Source organism: Notamacropus eugenii, chromosome 1 (assembly GCF_028372415.1).
Source record: "Notamacropus eugenii isolate mMacEug1 chromosome 1, mMacEug1.pri_v2, whole genome shotgun sequence".
Lineage (NCBI taxonomy): Eukaryota > Metazoa > Chordata > Mammalia > Diprotodontia > Macropodidae > Notamacropus > Notamacropus eugenii.
In genome coordinates, this window is record NC_092872.1 from 420,633,721 (window position 1) to 420,649,431 (window position 15,711).

The window sequence follows — 15,711 nt, forward strand, 5'->3', positions numbered from 1 at the left end:
TCACCTGCGCCAGGTGGCACTTGAGCTCAGTCTTCTCCATTTCCCAGGCCGACTTAGCCTTAGCAAATTGCTGCTGGAGCTCATTCATGCCCCGCCGTTCTTCCCGAAGCTCTCGACACAGCTCTTTCAGGATGATCTTCATGTCTGCTAGAGTCTTCACATATTCATTGGGCTGTAGGGTTATAAGATCAGAGATCTGGAGGCATAAGAAACCTTAGAGGCCAGCTAGTTCCACCCTGTCATTTTAGAAATGAGAAAACTGAGCCCTAGGGAAGGTCAGTGTTTTGCCCAAAGTCACAGAGGTAATAAATGGCAGAGCCAGAGTCTGAACCTAGGGCCTCTGATTTTAAATCAAGTACTCTTCTAAGTGAAGTACTTATAACCACAGCATGGCAGAGGCAGAGCTGGAAATCTGGTACTTTCATCCACCCTTATGTCTTATGTTAGATACTCTGACTTGGACCAGTGATGTGCCAACCATCCCTTTGCCTAATCCCTACCTGACATTAACCTAGAGGCTAGCCATTTTCTATAATACCAAAGAGAACATCAGAATCAGTCTCAGGCCTGGAAGAGGCCCCAAAGGGCACCTGGTCGAACCAGTCTATGAACAGGAATCTCTTCCACAACATCCTTCCACATTCTCTGTTCTCTGCTTGAAGACCTCCATCCTATCATATACCTTGTAAAAAAGAAAGAAGGGATTGTATATGAAACTGCAGATCTCCACTGTGTAGAGCTTTTCTTTTAGTTATATAAATTCTTTTTATAATTGTCTTTCATTACATGATTGTAAATTCATGTAACTTTCATATCTTTCCTGTTTGTCTGGTTACTTCTGACCTGTTCCTTCAGGCTTCTTTTCAGCAGGCTAAAGAATCCCAGTTTCTTCAACCAATACTAGCAGGGCCTGGTCACCAATTCTCTGACTATTTTGGTTGCCTTTATGACTCCTAGCCTTCCATTAATATATCCAGTATTTTCAGTGTGGTTAATCCCATTCCATATCATAGGATTGTTATCAGAATTAAGTAATGCTAGATGTAAAAGTGAAAAATAAAATATAAAATGCCATACAAACCAATATTAGCATATGATGATTATATTCAGCTATGGCTGGTATTTTTATTTTCCTGTCTGTTAAATATAAACATGGGAAGTCATAAGTCCATAGGAGCACATATCTAGAGCTGGAAGGAACCTCAGAGATCATCTTGTCCATCAACCTTATTTTATAAATGAAAACTTGAGACCTCAGGAGGTTAAGTACTTGCTGAAGATCATACAGGTAGTAAGGGATCATCTTTCCCACCCACTTCCTTTAAGATTAGGAATATTCTTTTTTAGCTAGTGGTCAGCCCCTTTAACTCAACTTTAACAATGGCTGAGATCTGAATTGTACTTGACACATTATTTTACTGATCCTCTCAACAACCCCCTGAGATAACTGCTATTTTCCTATGTTCGTATGTGAGAAAGCCGAGGTTCAAAGAAGAAAAATGAGTCCTTTAACATCAAAGGGCAAGTGTCAGTTATCATTTGAACCCTGGTCTCTTCTGACTTCAAAATCAGCCCTTTGTCCACTACACTTCCCTCCTTCTTCCTCTCCATGGCCTATAATTGTATAATAATAATAATAATATATGTATATAATAAAATAATAACTACGAACAGTTTCACAGATGGAGAGTTGAAAAGGACTTTAGGTTATCAAAATACAAATTCATCAAATATAAGTCTTTATTTTACAGATGAAGAAATTGAGGCACAGAGAAGTTAAATGTCTGCCTAGGGTCACAGAGCCAGCAAGTGTCCGAGGCAGTATTCAAAACCAGGTCTTCCTAACTCTTTAACTCTCGGTCCAGTGCTCTGTCCGCGACACTCCTCACTCATGTTGAGTCAGACCTCTTTCTTTAGGAACCTCTGTGTATGAATTTCATATGTTCCTGATTCTGCTCTTCCTATTTGCATCACCACCATGTGCTCTCCTCGTAGACTCCCTTCTCTGAATTTTGGATTGGGGGCTGATAATGTGACCCTGATTTTTATCCTTTGAAGGCTGGTTTGGTTTTGATATTATGGTCCCAGATTGCCCTTAGACTCTGCTTCATCCATTAACGGTAGCTACACAAGAAGGTTTTGATTCCCTTCCTCAGGAACTGACAACTCACGGTGTTCTGTGTCCAGATGTCCCCTACACAGGACTTATTATCAGAATGCTGGGGACTTAGCTCTTCCTCTTCCATTAACAGGTAAAGTTCCTTCATGCTGTTCACCTATTAAGGAAACACAACAGGTAAAACTGAAAAGTTTTTGAATCTTTTTGGAGAGAAGTATGGCAGGAAGCAGCAAAATTTGTAAATGTATTTTGCTCAGTATTTCCAATATGCCTTGAAAGTTCTTTCAAGAATCAAATTTCCATGATGTTCATAGTATATGACTACAAAAAATTGAAAGATATCAAAATATTCAACAATATATGGAATGATTAGATTGTGAAACATTAATGTAATTGAACACTACAATGCAATTAAGACCACAGATACAAATTAGTCTGGAAGACCTTTATAAAATAATGCAATGCAAAAAAAGCAAAATCAGAACAGAGTATATACTATGATCATGTAAAAGGGGGGAAAATGAAAATAAATGGACAAAGAATCATTATTGAGATATATAAAAAGTGACTGAAAAGTTGTTGTGCAAAAAATGTGGAAAGACCTTTATAAAATAATGAAAAGTGAAAACAGCTAAACCAGAACAGAAAACACACTATGACCAAGTAAAAGGAAAAAATGAATGAGAATAAATGGACAAAGAATCTTCATGGAGACGGAAGGAATGACTGAAAAGCTATTATGAGACTTTATGAATTGAAATTAATTTACTTACCCTTTTTTGGTCAACTTTGCCAATTTGACTCAGAGCTGGCTTAATTAGCAATTCTCTATTAGTGGTTTGGAATATTTTTTCATGTGGTTATAGATAGCTTACATTTCTTCCTTTAAAAACTACCTGTTTACATCCTTTGACCATTTATCAATTGTCAAAAATCACTAAAATTGTCCATTTTATCTTTTGTGATCCTCTCTGTACCTTGTTTGGACACAATCATCTGAAAGAATTTATTCCTTGCCACTTTGTTTATGATGTTTTATATGTAAGTCTTGTATTAGTTTGGAGCATACCTTGGTATGAGGTATTGGTCTAAACCCAATTTCTGGGCGATTTTGATCACATTAGATGTAAAAGTTTTTTTTTTTTTTATGTATAAACAAAACTAATACAGTTAAGATTAGGAAACAGTTAATTGGGGGTGGGGGAAGAAAGAGATAATCTTTGCAGCAAGTTTCTCTGATAAAGGTCTCATTTCCAAGATATAAGGAATTGGTTCAAATTTATATAAATAAGACCATTTGATAGTCAAAGAATAGTCAGTTTTCAGAAATCCAAGCTATTAACATCCACCTGAAAAAGATTCTCTAAATCACTAATAATTAAAGAAATTCAAATTAAAACAACTCTTAGGTTCCACCTCATACCCATCAAAATGGGAAAGATGACAAAAAAAGGAAAATAACATGTTAGAAGGGTTGTGGAAAAGCAGGGACATTAATATAATATTGGTTGACTTGTCAATTGATAATTATTCTGGAAAGCAATTTGGAACTATGCCTCCAAAGTTAACACATTGTGCATGCCTTCTGACCCTGTGATAGGCCTGTACTCCAAAGAAATCAAAGCAAAAAAGAAAAAAGACCCATATGTGTGAAAGTATCAAAGAACTTGAACTTTGTAGTATCAAAGAACTTGAAATTAAATGGATTCCCTTCAATTAAGGAACAACTGAACAAATTATGGTATATGAATGCTATTATCTCATGAGAAATGGTAAAAAGGATAGTTTCAGTGAAACCTTGGATGACTTGTATGAACTGATGCAGTGAAGTGAACAGAAATAGGAGAACTTATATAAATACGATATTTTAAAACACCCAAGAATCCTGATTAATTCAATGACCAGTCAGAACTCCAGAGGATCAATGATGATATAATCCATCCATTTCCTGACAAGTGATGTACTCAAGATATAAAATAAAACATACTAATATAAGAATTGACCAAGATAAGAATTTGTTTTGCTTGTGTTACAAGATTTTGTTTTTCTTTCTTTTCAATGGGAGAAGGGAGTAGCAAGGAAAGAAAAATAATTGTTCGTTGAAAAGATAAAAAAATTGGAAATTAATTTACTTAACCATAAATAGTTACTAAGCAAGCTTATTTGGTTGTAGTGATGTCAATATCAAGTTCATAAAACATATACTTACTAAAACCCCAAAATGCCCAGTTGACAGGGACAATATTCTTACCTAGGTCATAAAGACCCCCTCCATAATGAGGCCACCATTGATGTACAGCTGAGACCTGCTTGAAAGACCGGCTGCGAGTAGCAATATAGATAGCCCTTTCAGGACTATAGTCTTTATGTCATTGTTCCTTTTCTTTAACTGTATATAATAGGGAACAGTGTTTTATATTTTCATTAATATGCTGGCATTTCATGGTAGTCTGTCTAAATAGCATCCTGAATCAAAATTCTATTTAAAAACTAAGTGATGGCTTTTTTTTTTTTTAAAGTAAACTCCCTTATCTGTAACAAGTACTCCCTCAACCAACCAGTTGTTGTTCAGTCATTTTTCATTTGTGTCTGACTCTTTGTAACCCCATCTGGGGTTTTCTTGGCAGAAATGCTGGAGTGGTTTGTCACCAACTAGGGCATACCACAATCTATTCCTCTAATTTCTCCATAGAAGATTCATCTACCTAATGTGGTAGAGGCCTTTCTCTGTATCTTCGTATTAGGAGAATAGCAGTATATAGCACTTGGACTATCAATCTATTATCCTTCATTAGGCCCATTAGGCCATGATAGACCTATTTCCTCTTCCGACCGTCCATATCTTTCATAGTTTGTATATTTTATGTCATGTTTCTCACACAAGTCATTGTTGATAACATACTGCATCTTGCTTAAGCATAGTCACTTAGTAAAGTAGCTTTAGTATCTCATGACACTGTTTGAATCACTGAACTTCATTAAGGGAGATTTCTTTCCCAGCTTCTTTGGAAAGAAACAATGGCATAGTCTATAACCTTCAAGGAACTATGTTTCTAATTTAAGTGATCTTTCAAGCAGGTCTTGATTCTGTATCAGTGGTATCCTCATTAGAGATGGAGTCTTTGAGTAGAAAGATATTGTAAGATATTGTCCTTTTTGCCTGCATTAAGAAATGAGCAGAAGGAAATTTAGAAAGAGATTCAGATAATCAGAGTACTATTAACACATTAAAGTTAATATGTGCTTTTAAAAAAACTATATAAGAGGCTTCATATATAATATGCTTTTTCTGTTCTTTGTATAAGGATATATTCATGTATAAGTTCATAATTTTTTGAAAATTAAAAAAAGGACTGGGTGAGGGGGCAGTCAGGGTCAGGGCCCTAGGCAAATCAGACCAAAGGAACTTTGGATCACTGTTTAAAGATGTTCACTATAAATTAGGTAAAAAAATTAAGCCATTGATTTTTCTGGTAAGCAGGGGTACCCTCAATGTTAGGGCAAAGCACATCTTTATCTGAACCCAATTAAATTATTTGCAAAAATCACAAACTGCCCAGACAAAGAAAAGAAATAGAAAAGCAGAATCTGTAGCTTTATGTACAGACCTGATCATGTCACTTTTCTGTTCAGAAATCATTAATTCACTCTTTCCTGTTTGAATAAAGTTCAGGATTCTTTTTCTCCCATTCATTGCCCTCTACAGTCTGATGCTTGCCCTTATCTCATAACACCCCTCCTTCCCTCATCCCTTGAACCCCCCTCATCCACATGGCAAACTGGATGACAATGAAAACACTCTACATTCTCTCACTTGCACAACTTTGTTTATACCATGCTCTTGTGAATTAAGAACTATAGCTATTACCTCTATGTTTTTAGTTGAGGAAACTGAACATTAGTCTAATGAGCAGACAGTATCAGAGGCAAAATTTGAACCCAGGTTTTCCACTATACATGCTGCTTCTAACTGTATAGACAATAGTGGGGATGGGGGAGGGGGAGACCAAGGACAGAGGAAGAAAGAGAAAGAATAATAGCATTTATATAGTGCCTACTATGTGCTGAGAGAGAGACAGGGGGAGAGGGGGAAAGAGAGAGAGAACAGAAAGAGAAAGAGGGAATGAGAGAAAGGGACAAAAAACAGAGAGGGAGAAGGAGGGAGAGAGAGGGAGAAAAAGACAGACGGGGAGAGAAAGAAGAGAGACAGAGAGAGAAAGAGAAAGAGGGAATGGGAGAAAGGGACAAAAAACAGGGATAGGGAGAGAGAGGGAGGAAGGGAGAGAGACAGAGAGGGAGAGACAGAAAGAGAAAGAGAGAATGAGAGAAAGGGACAAAAAACGGAGAGAGGGAGAGAGAGAGAGAGAGAGAGAGATGGAGGGGAAGGGGGGAAAGAGAGAGAGAAGAGATAGATGGAGAGAGACAGAGAAAGAGGGAATGAGAGAAAGGGACAAAAAATAGAGGGAGAGAGACAGAGGGGAAGATAGAGAGAAGAGAGAGACAGAGAGAAAGAGAAAGAGGGAATGAGAGAAAGGGACAAAAAACGGAGAGAGAGGGGAAAAGGGAGAGAAAGAGAAATACATAGACACAGAGAATAATGAGAGAGAGAAAAGAGTGAATATGCATGGATCTCTGCAGCAACCCTCCAATCTTTGAGTCCTAGAAGTTCCAGATCCTCCATACCTCTAGAAAGTCGCCTCCCTCACTGGGTAAGATCTTGCCCTGTCTCCAGCGTTTGAGGAACCATTTAAGCTTCATGAAAAGCAGCAGGAAGTTCTGCTTGAACTGTTGGGATTCCTGTACCAAGAGGTTCTTCTCCTGGCTCCAGAACTTCTGCTCCAGCCTCCTCTGGAGGTTCACACTCTGCAGCTCAAACTCCCTCCGAAGGAGAGTCTTCTGTTGATCTTCTTTCAGCTGCAGAAACAGAAACAGAAGGACGATCACACCTGACGGTGCCTTTTGGATCCTCCTAGGCCCTGCCTCATGTACATAGGGTAATGTGACGGATGCTTTATGCACACTGGTCCACTGTTGCTGTTGCCTGCCCGAAAGCTCTTCATCAGCAGTTCATTCCCACCAAGCTTGGAGTATTTATGGGAAAATGCACCTCTCTCCTTTCTTGATTGTGTAATATTATATATATGCAGTAAGACTCATTTCAAGGGTGGGTTACTTTTTCCCCTTGCTTTCTTTTCTATCATTTGTTACAAAGGATGTCTTACTTAAAGGATAGGCAGGAGGGGAAGGAAGCTAATGAAAGTAATGTTAAAAACAAAAGATAGCAATAAAAGTCAAAATTGAAAAGGAACAAATCCTAGAATGGCAGAGCAGGAAAGCACCCTGGAAAATAGAATTCAAAATGCTAGCAATAAAAGAGACTTTACAGAACATCTAGTCCCGCTTCCTCATTTGACAAGGAAGAAACTGAGATATAGAGCAGGGAAGTGACTGATTCAAGATCACAAATTAACTCGAGTTTTCTTCTTGACTTGAGAACTCATGAGTCAGCATGAATGTGCTTACCCTTGGTAGAGAGAAAAAAAGAGTCCCTGGAAAGAATGTTAAAAGGGTTGGTCATCAAAGTAAAATTTCACCTTCACAGTTTTGTCAAGGACTGGCTCTGTTCCCCATCCCTCCTCCTCTGGGTCCAGAGCAATCTCCTGCTTCTAAGACATACCGCCTCCCCTGACTCCCAGAGGTAAAATGTAGGATCACAAAATTAAGGGACAGAAGGATCCTCAGGATCACATAGTCTAGCCTTGTCATTTTACAGAAGAAAACTGAGGTGGAGGGGTCAGAGGAGGGGGCACTTGTTCATGCTCATACAGCAAGGAAGTCGAGGCAGAATGTGAACCCATTTCCTCTGAATCCAAATTCAGTGTTCTAATAACAATAGCATTTTTTTTTAGCACCTGCTAGAACAATAACCATAATATCTAGTATTGCTATAGCACCTAACACAGGCTCTGTGCTAAAAGCTTTACAGAAAACTCATCAGATCTTCACAGCCTTGGGAGGGAAGTACTATTATAATATTCATTTTACAGTTGAGGAAACTGAGGCAAATAGAAGTTAAGGGACTTGCCCAGGGTCACAGAGCTAGTAAATATCTGAGTTGGATTTGAACTTAAGTCTTACAGACTCCAGGCCCAGCACTCTATCCAATCAATACAACCACCTAGCCACTTCTTTTCACTAAGTACCTAGAGCCAGAAGAATTTATGCTAGGGGCCCCAGAACTTTTAGCCTCTGCTAAGAACACAGAATACCTACTGTTGTCTTTGGGGTGCACATCAGAGCAACTGATGAGAAAGATGTTTCTAGAGGCTTCCCTGCTGAATTTTAGGGATTCCCATTACAGCAGTAGAGTGTCCACTGGGTACAGCCATATGATAAGCAAGTACCCTGGCCTATCTTTCCCCTACCCTCTGTTAGACAAAGGACCCAACCTGCTTTCAACCCTAGATCTCCCTTCCTTTCCTCAGGCAGAATTAGAAATTATCTATATTCAAAGGTCTCTTATTCCTCAAATAATTGCCATCCCTACACCTGGGAGACCAGACTTTCTCATGCCCTGACAAATTTCCTCCTCGACAGATCTACAAGTAGTATGTCTATATCTATATCTATATATCTCTATATAGATCTCTCTCTCTCTCTCTCTATCTCTATCTATCTATCTGTCGATCTATCTATCTATAAAAACAGAACAATGGGTATCCAAGAACAATAAAGCTACAAGATGAGAAAAGGGAAGAGGAGAGGGTTCCCCAATATGGCACAGGAAAGAAAACAAGGTAAAAAAATGAGCAGGAAATAAGGGGCTGAGTTGTATAGAGGGAGAGGAGTAGGAAGAGGAGAAAAGAGAATAGAAAAGGGAGAGGCAGGGGTGGGGGTGGGGGAATGTACAGACACTAATATGGTATCATGCAGAAGCAGGGGAAGGGAAACCAGGGCACAAGGAGGCAGTACTGTCAAAATATATATATATATATATATATATATATATATATATATATATACATAGAGAGAGAGAGAGAGAGAGAGAGAGAGAGAGAGAGAGAGAGAGAGGATGTATGTACTTATATACTTTAAAAAAGGAAGAAGAAAAGGAAAAGAGAGAAGGTACAGCTACATAAAACAAATTGACACAGTGACCAACACTGACATAGATGCCTCATTCCACATTTGGAATCCATCACCATTCTATAGGTAGGAGGAAAGTATGTTTCATCATTAGCCCTCTGGAACTGGCCATTGCATTGATCTGAGTTGTGTATCTTTCAGTGCCACCTCACTTTTTTCACAGCATTTCCCCTGGACCTCTCCTTTGTAGCTTTCTTACTCTGCCTTTTATTAGATTTATTTATGAATGAAAAATCATTCATTAAGCATTTACTATGTGCAAAGTTATGTGTTCTTTCTTTATACCTATTTATCTATCTACATGTCTTTCCCCCATTACAATAGAATCACAGAATGTCAGAACCAGAGGAAGCCTTGGAAATCATTTAGTCCATCTTTCTCATTTTATAGATGAGAAAATTAAGATCTAGGGAAGTAAAGTGATTTGTTCAAAGTCACAGCTAGTAAGTGGAAGAATATAACCCAAATCTAGGATTGTTTTTACTCCAAGTAAAAACATGGGCAGCTAGGTGGCACAGTGGATAAAGCACTGGGCCTGGAGTCAGGAAGATGTTGAGTTCAAATCTGGCTTCAAACACTAGCTGCAAGTCACTTGACCCTGTTTGCCTCAGTTTCCTCAGACATAAAATGAGCTGGAGAATGAAAGAGAAAATCACTCTAGTATCTTTGCCAAAAAACAAAACAAAACAAAAAAACCAACCATCAACCAAAAAATCCAAATGGAGTTATAAACTGAAATAAATAAACAACAACAAATATCACTGTAGGGATAAACTGTACTATATCCATCTCCTTGAGATTTGGGTCTGTGTTATAGCTATCTTTGCAAAAGGAACTGTCCAGAAAGCACTGCTCCTTGCTCCCTAGGACACTAAAGCTTTTGTCCCTAGTTTGTGGCAAAGGGGCTGGGGAGCTGGCTGGGGTAAAGCACAGAACACGCACTATCACTGACCTGAAAGATTTTTTGATTGAAATTCTCTGCATCTTCTTTACGCAGCTGCCTCTCTTGGGAGAGCTGTTCTTGAAGGCCCCGAAGGCTCTCATGGGCTTCTGAGAGTACCAGCTGTAGTTCTTTGATCTGGAGAGTGATGATGAGGATGATGAGGATGAGGATGATGATGATAATAATAATAATGTCATTTGTATAGGACTTTAAAGTGTAACAAACACTTTTTCAACAACTCTGCAGAGTAGATATTGTAAATACTCCAATTTTTCAGTGGAAGAAACTGCAGCCCAGACACAACCACAATGTTTAACTGAGGTCAAGCTTGAGCCCCTAAGTGCTAATGTTTTTTTTAAAACCAAGGCACACTGCTTACTACACTCTTGCCATGAGGGACAGATTCAAAACCTATTGAAGTCTTCTTTCTCTGGGAGATCCAGGGGAGTCAGAAAGGAGTAAAGTTAGAAGTCCCCTTCTTTTATCTTTAAACATTCCCCACAAAATAGTCCTGGGAGTATAGCGTTACCTCTGACCCTTTCTATAAAGCACATGGTCATTCCCCTTTTACTCTTTTCCCATTAATCAAAGCTTCAGAACACAGCTAGCCCTAAGCCCATTTTCAGTTCTCTCAAGCCCAAATGAATTTCTCCCTTTGGACCTCCTGCAACATTTATTGCCAACTTTACTCACTTGGCAACTAATCACGAATGGCCTTGTGTCACCTCTCATGTTATGATTTCTACCTTATAGGCTTGTTGGGTCTCCCCAACTAGGCTGTAAGCCTCTTGAGAGTCAGGATCTCTGGGTTAAGTCTCTTCTGTATCACTACACACACATAGACACAATACCTAGAACAGAGCCTGAGCTCAACAAATATGGGTTGACAGATCGATCAATATTTATTAAGCATCTATTATATGCCAAATGCTGGGGATACAAAAAGAGGCAAAAGACCTGCCCCCCAAGGAGCTTATAATCGAATGCAAACAAATATATACAAAGCAAGCTATATACAGGATAAACAGGAGAGAACTAACAGAGAGAAGGCACTGGGATTAAGAGGGGATGGGGAAGGCTTCCTGTAGATGGTGGGATTTCAGTTGGGACTTAAAGAAAGCCAAGGAGGTCAGTAGTTGGAGTTGAGGACATGTTGAGTAATGGGATGGGGCATGGTCAGACCTGGCCTTTAGGAAAATCACTTTGGTGGCCGAATGGAGGATGGTTTGGAGTGGGGAGAAACTTGAGGTAGGCAGACCCACCAGCAGGCTACTGTAGCAATCCAGGCATGAAGTGATGAGAGGCTGCACCAGGGTGGTGGCAGTGTCAGAGCAGAGAAGGGAGATATTCAGGAGTGTTGCAAAGGTGAAATCAGCAGGCAAATGATTCATTGACTACAAACATGGCTTTCATGTTGTCCTCTCAGCCTACTGATCCCCTTAGGTATTCGGGTGTTATCAGTCCCAGTCTTGTTTTCTGTCTACCACACCATGCTAGATCCCCATTAACATATACAAATTGCCATCCTCAATAAATGCCCATGACCCTAAAGCTAGCAGAGTACACTTAAAATATACACCTGGTTGGATGTGCACCTGTGGAGCCTAACTTGGCCTTGTGCGCCATCCTAGGAAATTGTTACAGGCCTGAGAGCCAGGCCCACAAGGGCAAGTGATATTAGGCAAGCACAGTGATACTATGACAGATCTTGGGAAGCTCCAAGGCACAAGCTCAAGTGGCAATCAAACCAACTCTATGGTCATAAGATCACAGACCTAAAGCTGGAAGAGACCTCCAAAGCAATTTAGTCCAATCCCCTTATTTTACTGATGAAATAAAGGCCCAGGGAGGTAAATGGACAAAGTAACAAGTAATGAGTGTCAGAGGTGAAGATTTCACCCAACCTTCCCAGAGCAATACCAGACCCTTGAAAGCCAGCCTGAGTCCAAGAGAGACTCCCTAGGCTAGCTGTGAATTTGCCAGATCTCAACTTATCTACCCAGGGAAACCTCAAAGAGGCCTGCAAAGATTCATGATAAATTTGGGAAAGTGGGAAAGGCAGCTTAACTTGCAATATATTGGGGGGAAATATAACACTCCTTCCTCACAGAATCCCTTCCTTCAAGATGCAGCTCAAGTACCAAGCCTTTCTTGATCCCTCCCAACTGCTAGTGACTTCCCTTCCAAACTACCTTTTATTTTAACTACTTTTATTTTATATTTATCCTGTATGTAATTATCTGTGTTCTTATTTCCTTCAGTAGAGCATAAGCTCTATGATGGCAGGAATTGCTTCATTCTTACACAGCGCTTATAGATTGGAGGCACTTGACAAATGCTTGTTGAGTGACTGACTTTTGAGGACTACTCCAGAATCCCCTCTTATAAGGCCTAGCCTGCTTGTTCTGATGAACCCTTCTCTAACCATTCCCAGGACCCCCTGGCCCAGGCGCACCTCAGTAGCATAGGATTCATTGTCTTCAGCTTGATAAGTCTTGTAGCTCCGGGTGAATTCGGGTTTGGGGTCCAGGTCGCTGCTAGTGCTGCAGAAGGCCTCCCTGGCCCGGGGCTCCCAGTCTGGCAGGTCTCTAAAGTCAGGCTGCATGCATGGGCAAACCAATGAGAACAAACGAAAAGAGCTGGGAGATCAAAGGGGTGAGGAGAATAACCCAGAAAAACAGAACAATGGGTATCCAAGAACAATAAAGCTACAAGATGAGAAAAGGGAAGAGGAGAGGGTTCCCCAATATGGCACAGTAAAGTAAAGAAAACAAGGTAAAAAAATGAGCAGGAAATAAGGGACTGAGTTGTATAGAGGGAGAGGAGTAGGAAGAGAAGAAAAGAGAATAGAAAAGGGAGAGGCAGGGGTAGGGGTGGGGGAATGTACAGACACTAATATGGTATCATGCAGAAGCAGGGGAAGGGAAACCAGGGCACAAGGAGGCAGTACTGTCAATAAATGACCCTATACTTGATCCCTCAGCCTATCTTTTTCTAGGACATGTTGAAAGGGAAAGCCCCACTCCCTGCACCTTTGGCTTCCTTGATCTCTTTTGAGCTGCAGGGACTATATTCCATTTTTAACTGATCCCACTACTTGTTTGGTTTTGCTGAGTTAAGCTTTGTTTCTCAGAGAAAGAGATGAGAAAATAGAAAATCTCTGTTCTCCTATTTATAAGAACAATAGTAATTAAATCTGACATTTACATATCACTTCAATCCTTGCAATGCACTTTACATATATTTTCTCCTTTAGAGCTTATTAATAACCCTTGTAAGGAAGGTGTTCTTATTCTCATTTTACAGATTAGCAAACTGAGGCTCATAGAAATGAAGTGATTTTGTGAAGGGTTGCAGAATCAGTGAGGGTATGACCTAATACTTGAATCCAGCTCTTCTTAACTTCAAGTCTGGTGTCCATGCACTATGCTTCTCTGACTATGTATGCTATTTGGGGGCAAGAAGAAAAACCCCTTCCCTCTCTACAGAGGTAAGAAGCTTTTAGAATACGGGATAAAGCAGGGATGCAACCTTGAGGCCACATGTGGCATTCTAGGTCCTCAAGTGCAGCCTTTTGACCTAGACCAATTTTTACAGAGCAAATCCTTTTATTGAGGGGATTTGTTCTGTGAAGTCTGGATTCAGACAAAGGGCCACAGTGAGGACCTAGAGGGCCATATGTTCTCCACCCCTGAATAGAGCAGCTGATAACTTTGAGCTTTCATCATGTTGGTGTATCTATGTGGTCTAAGTGTTGGTGTCTGTGACCGCAGCTCAGACAACAGGGAAGTTATGCTTCACTGTGAATCTCACAGCACTGTGTGAGACGTGTGGAGTCAGGGAGCAGGGAGTGTGGGCAGTGTATGTTATAATATAGCATGTCCAGTGTGTGTGTCTTAGGGAATTGATAGGGATAAAGACTATATCTTGGATCATGAGAACAGCACATATGAAGGAAACAACATCAGAAGGGATGTTAAAGGTCATCTAGTCCTTTTGAGAGATGAGAGAAGTAGCTTGTCAGAGTTCATGTAGGCAGAAGTAGCATTGCTGGTATTCAAACCCAAGTGCTCTAACTCCAATCTAGTTTCCTTTCCACTATACTGTACCCCTCTGTCTGTAAATCCCTCTCAGTTCTATCATGGTGCCTGTCTCAAATTGGTACTCATATATGTTTGCTGATTGAATGAGTAAATTCACTCAGTTACTCAATAAGCATTTATTAAGTATCAATGATGCGCCAGGAACTTTGATGGGCTCTGGGAATTCAGAGACAAAAATAAAATTGCCCATGTCCTCTACTGAGGACAAACATGTATACATTTAAGTAAATGCAAAGTAACTGGGGTGGGGGAAGGCAGATGGGCCCTAGCAAGTGGCTGCATGTAGGAGGTGGCTCAGGAGCTGAGTTTCAAAGGAAGCTAGGGATTGAAGAGGCAGATGAGGAGGGAGTGAATTCCAGACATGGAGGATAGCCTGTACAAAGGTGAGTGGGAGACAAAATGTTGTGTTTGGGGAAAAAGCAGGCCAGTTTGGTTAGAACAGAGAGTTCATGGAGAGGAAAAATAAGCCTGGAAAGGTGGGCTCCAGCTGGATTTTGGAGGACTTAAAGGCCAAGCAGAAGAGTTTGCCATATATCCTAGAGGCAACAAGGAGCCACTGGAACTTCTTGAGTAGAGTTCTAGTTGACATGGTCAGACCTGAGCTTTAGGAAAATTTATTTGGCAGCTTTATGGAGAATGGATTGGAGAGGAAAGAGGTTTGTAACAGGGAGGCCAGTCGGGAGGTTATTATAATAGCCCAAGCAAGAGCTGATGAGAGTCTGGACTAGAGTGGTGGCCCAGTGAGGTGAGAGAAGGAATATGTGCCTGGTTCTCAGCCACAGATGATTTGTACCTTTTAATACCTAACAGTATTACCAGTAATTATTGCCATATTAACCATATTACCAGTAATAATTACCTTAATAATAGTATAGTTATGCATTGTTAGGTATTCAAATTATCTGCATTTGTCTCAAATCTCCAAACTAGATTATAAACTCCATGAGGACAGGGCCGGGGTCTGATAAATCATAGATTTCTCTAATAGAATGCGAGCTTCTTGAAGACAAGAATCATTTAATTTTTGTCTCTGTATCTTCAGCTACCTAGCACGTTAGGTGTTTAATAAATGCTTGTTGATTGTCTATTGAATAAATGCATATAATGAGCTAGATGTTCTCTGCATATACCTACTTAGAAAAGCTACATGAATTCCTTCATACTACTACAGGAAGGGTTCTTAACCCAGAGTTGGTGAACTTTTCTCTTTAAAAAAAACAACTTGATAACTAACTCTATTTTAATAGAATTGATTTCCTTTATAATCCTATGTATTTTATTTTATACATTTAAAAACATTTTTCTGAGAGGTCTATTGATTTCGCTAGATTACCCAAGGAGTCTATGACACAAAAAAGTTTAGGAAGCCCTGCGCTAGGCCATCCATGGCATAATGTTCC

At 39.9% G+C, this 15,711-nt stretch overlaps 1 protein-coding gene across 2 annotated transcripts in view; it reads right to left on the minus strand.

Moving 5' to 3' along the window:
• MTCL2 (microtubule crosslinking factor 2) overlaps positions 1 to 15,711 on the minus strand; it is a 112,490-nt gene that overhangs the window by 14,658 nt on the left and 82,121 nt on the right. The window contains exons 6-10 of one of the 2 annotated variants that reach the window (XM_072631431.1): positions 12,664 to 12,807; positions 10,218 to 10,343; positions 6,803 to 7,033; positions 2,172 to 2,276; positions 5 to 172 (exon numbers count right to left, since the gene is read on the minus strand). In XM_072631431.1, the coding sequence (XP_072487532.1) occupies positions 5 to 172; positions 2,172 to 2,276; positions 6,803 to 7,033; positions 10,218 to 10,343; positions 12,664 to 12,807 (774 nt within the window). The remainder of the gene's footprint in view (positions 1 to 4; positions 173 to 2,171; positions 2,277 to 6,802; positions 7,034 to 10,217; positions 10,344 to 12,663; positions 12,808 to 15,711) is intronic. The other variant, XM_072631432.1, reaches the window with a different exon arrangement.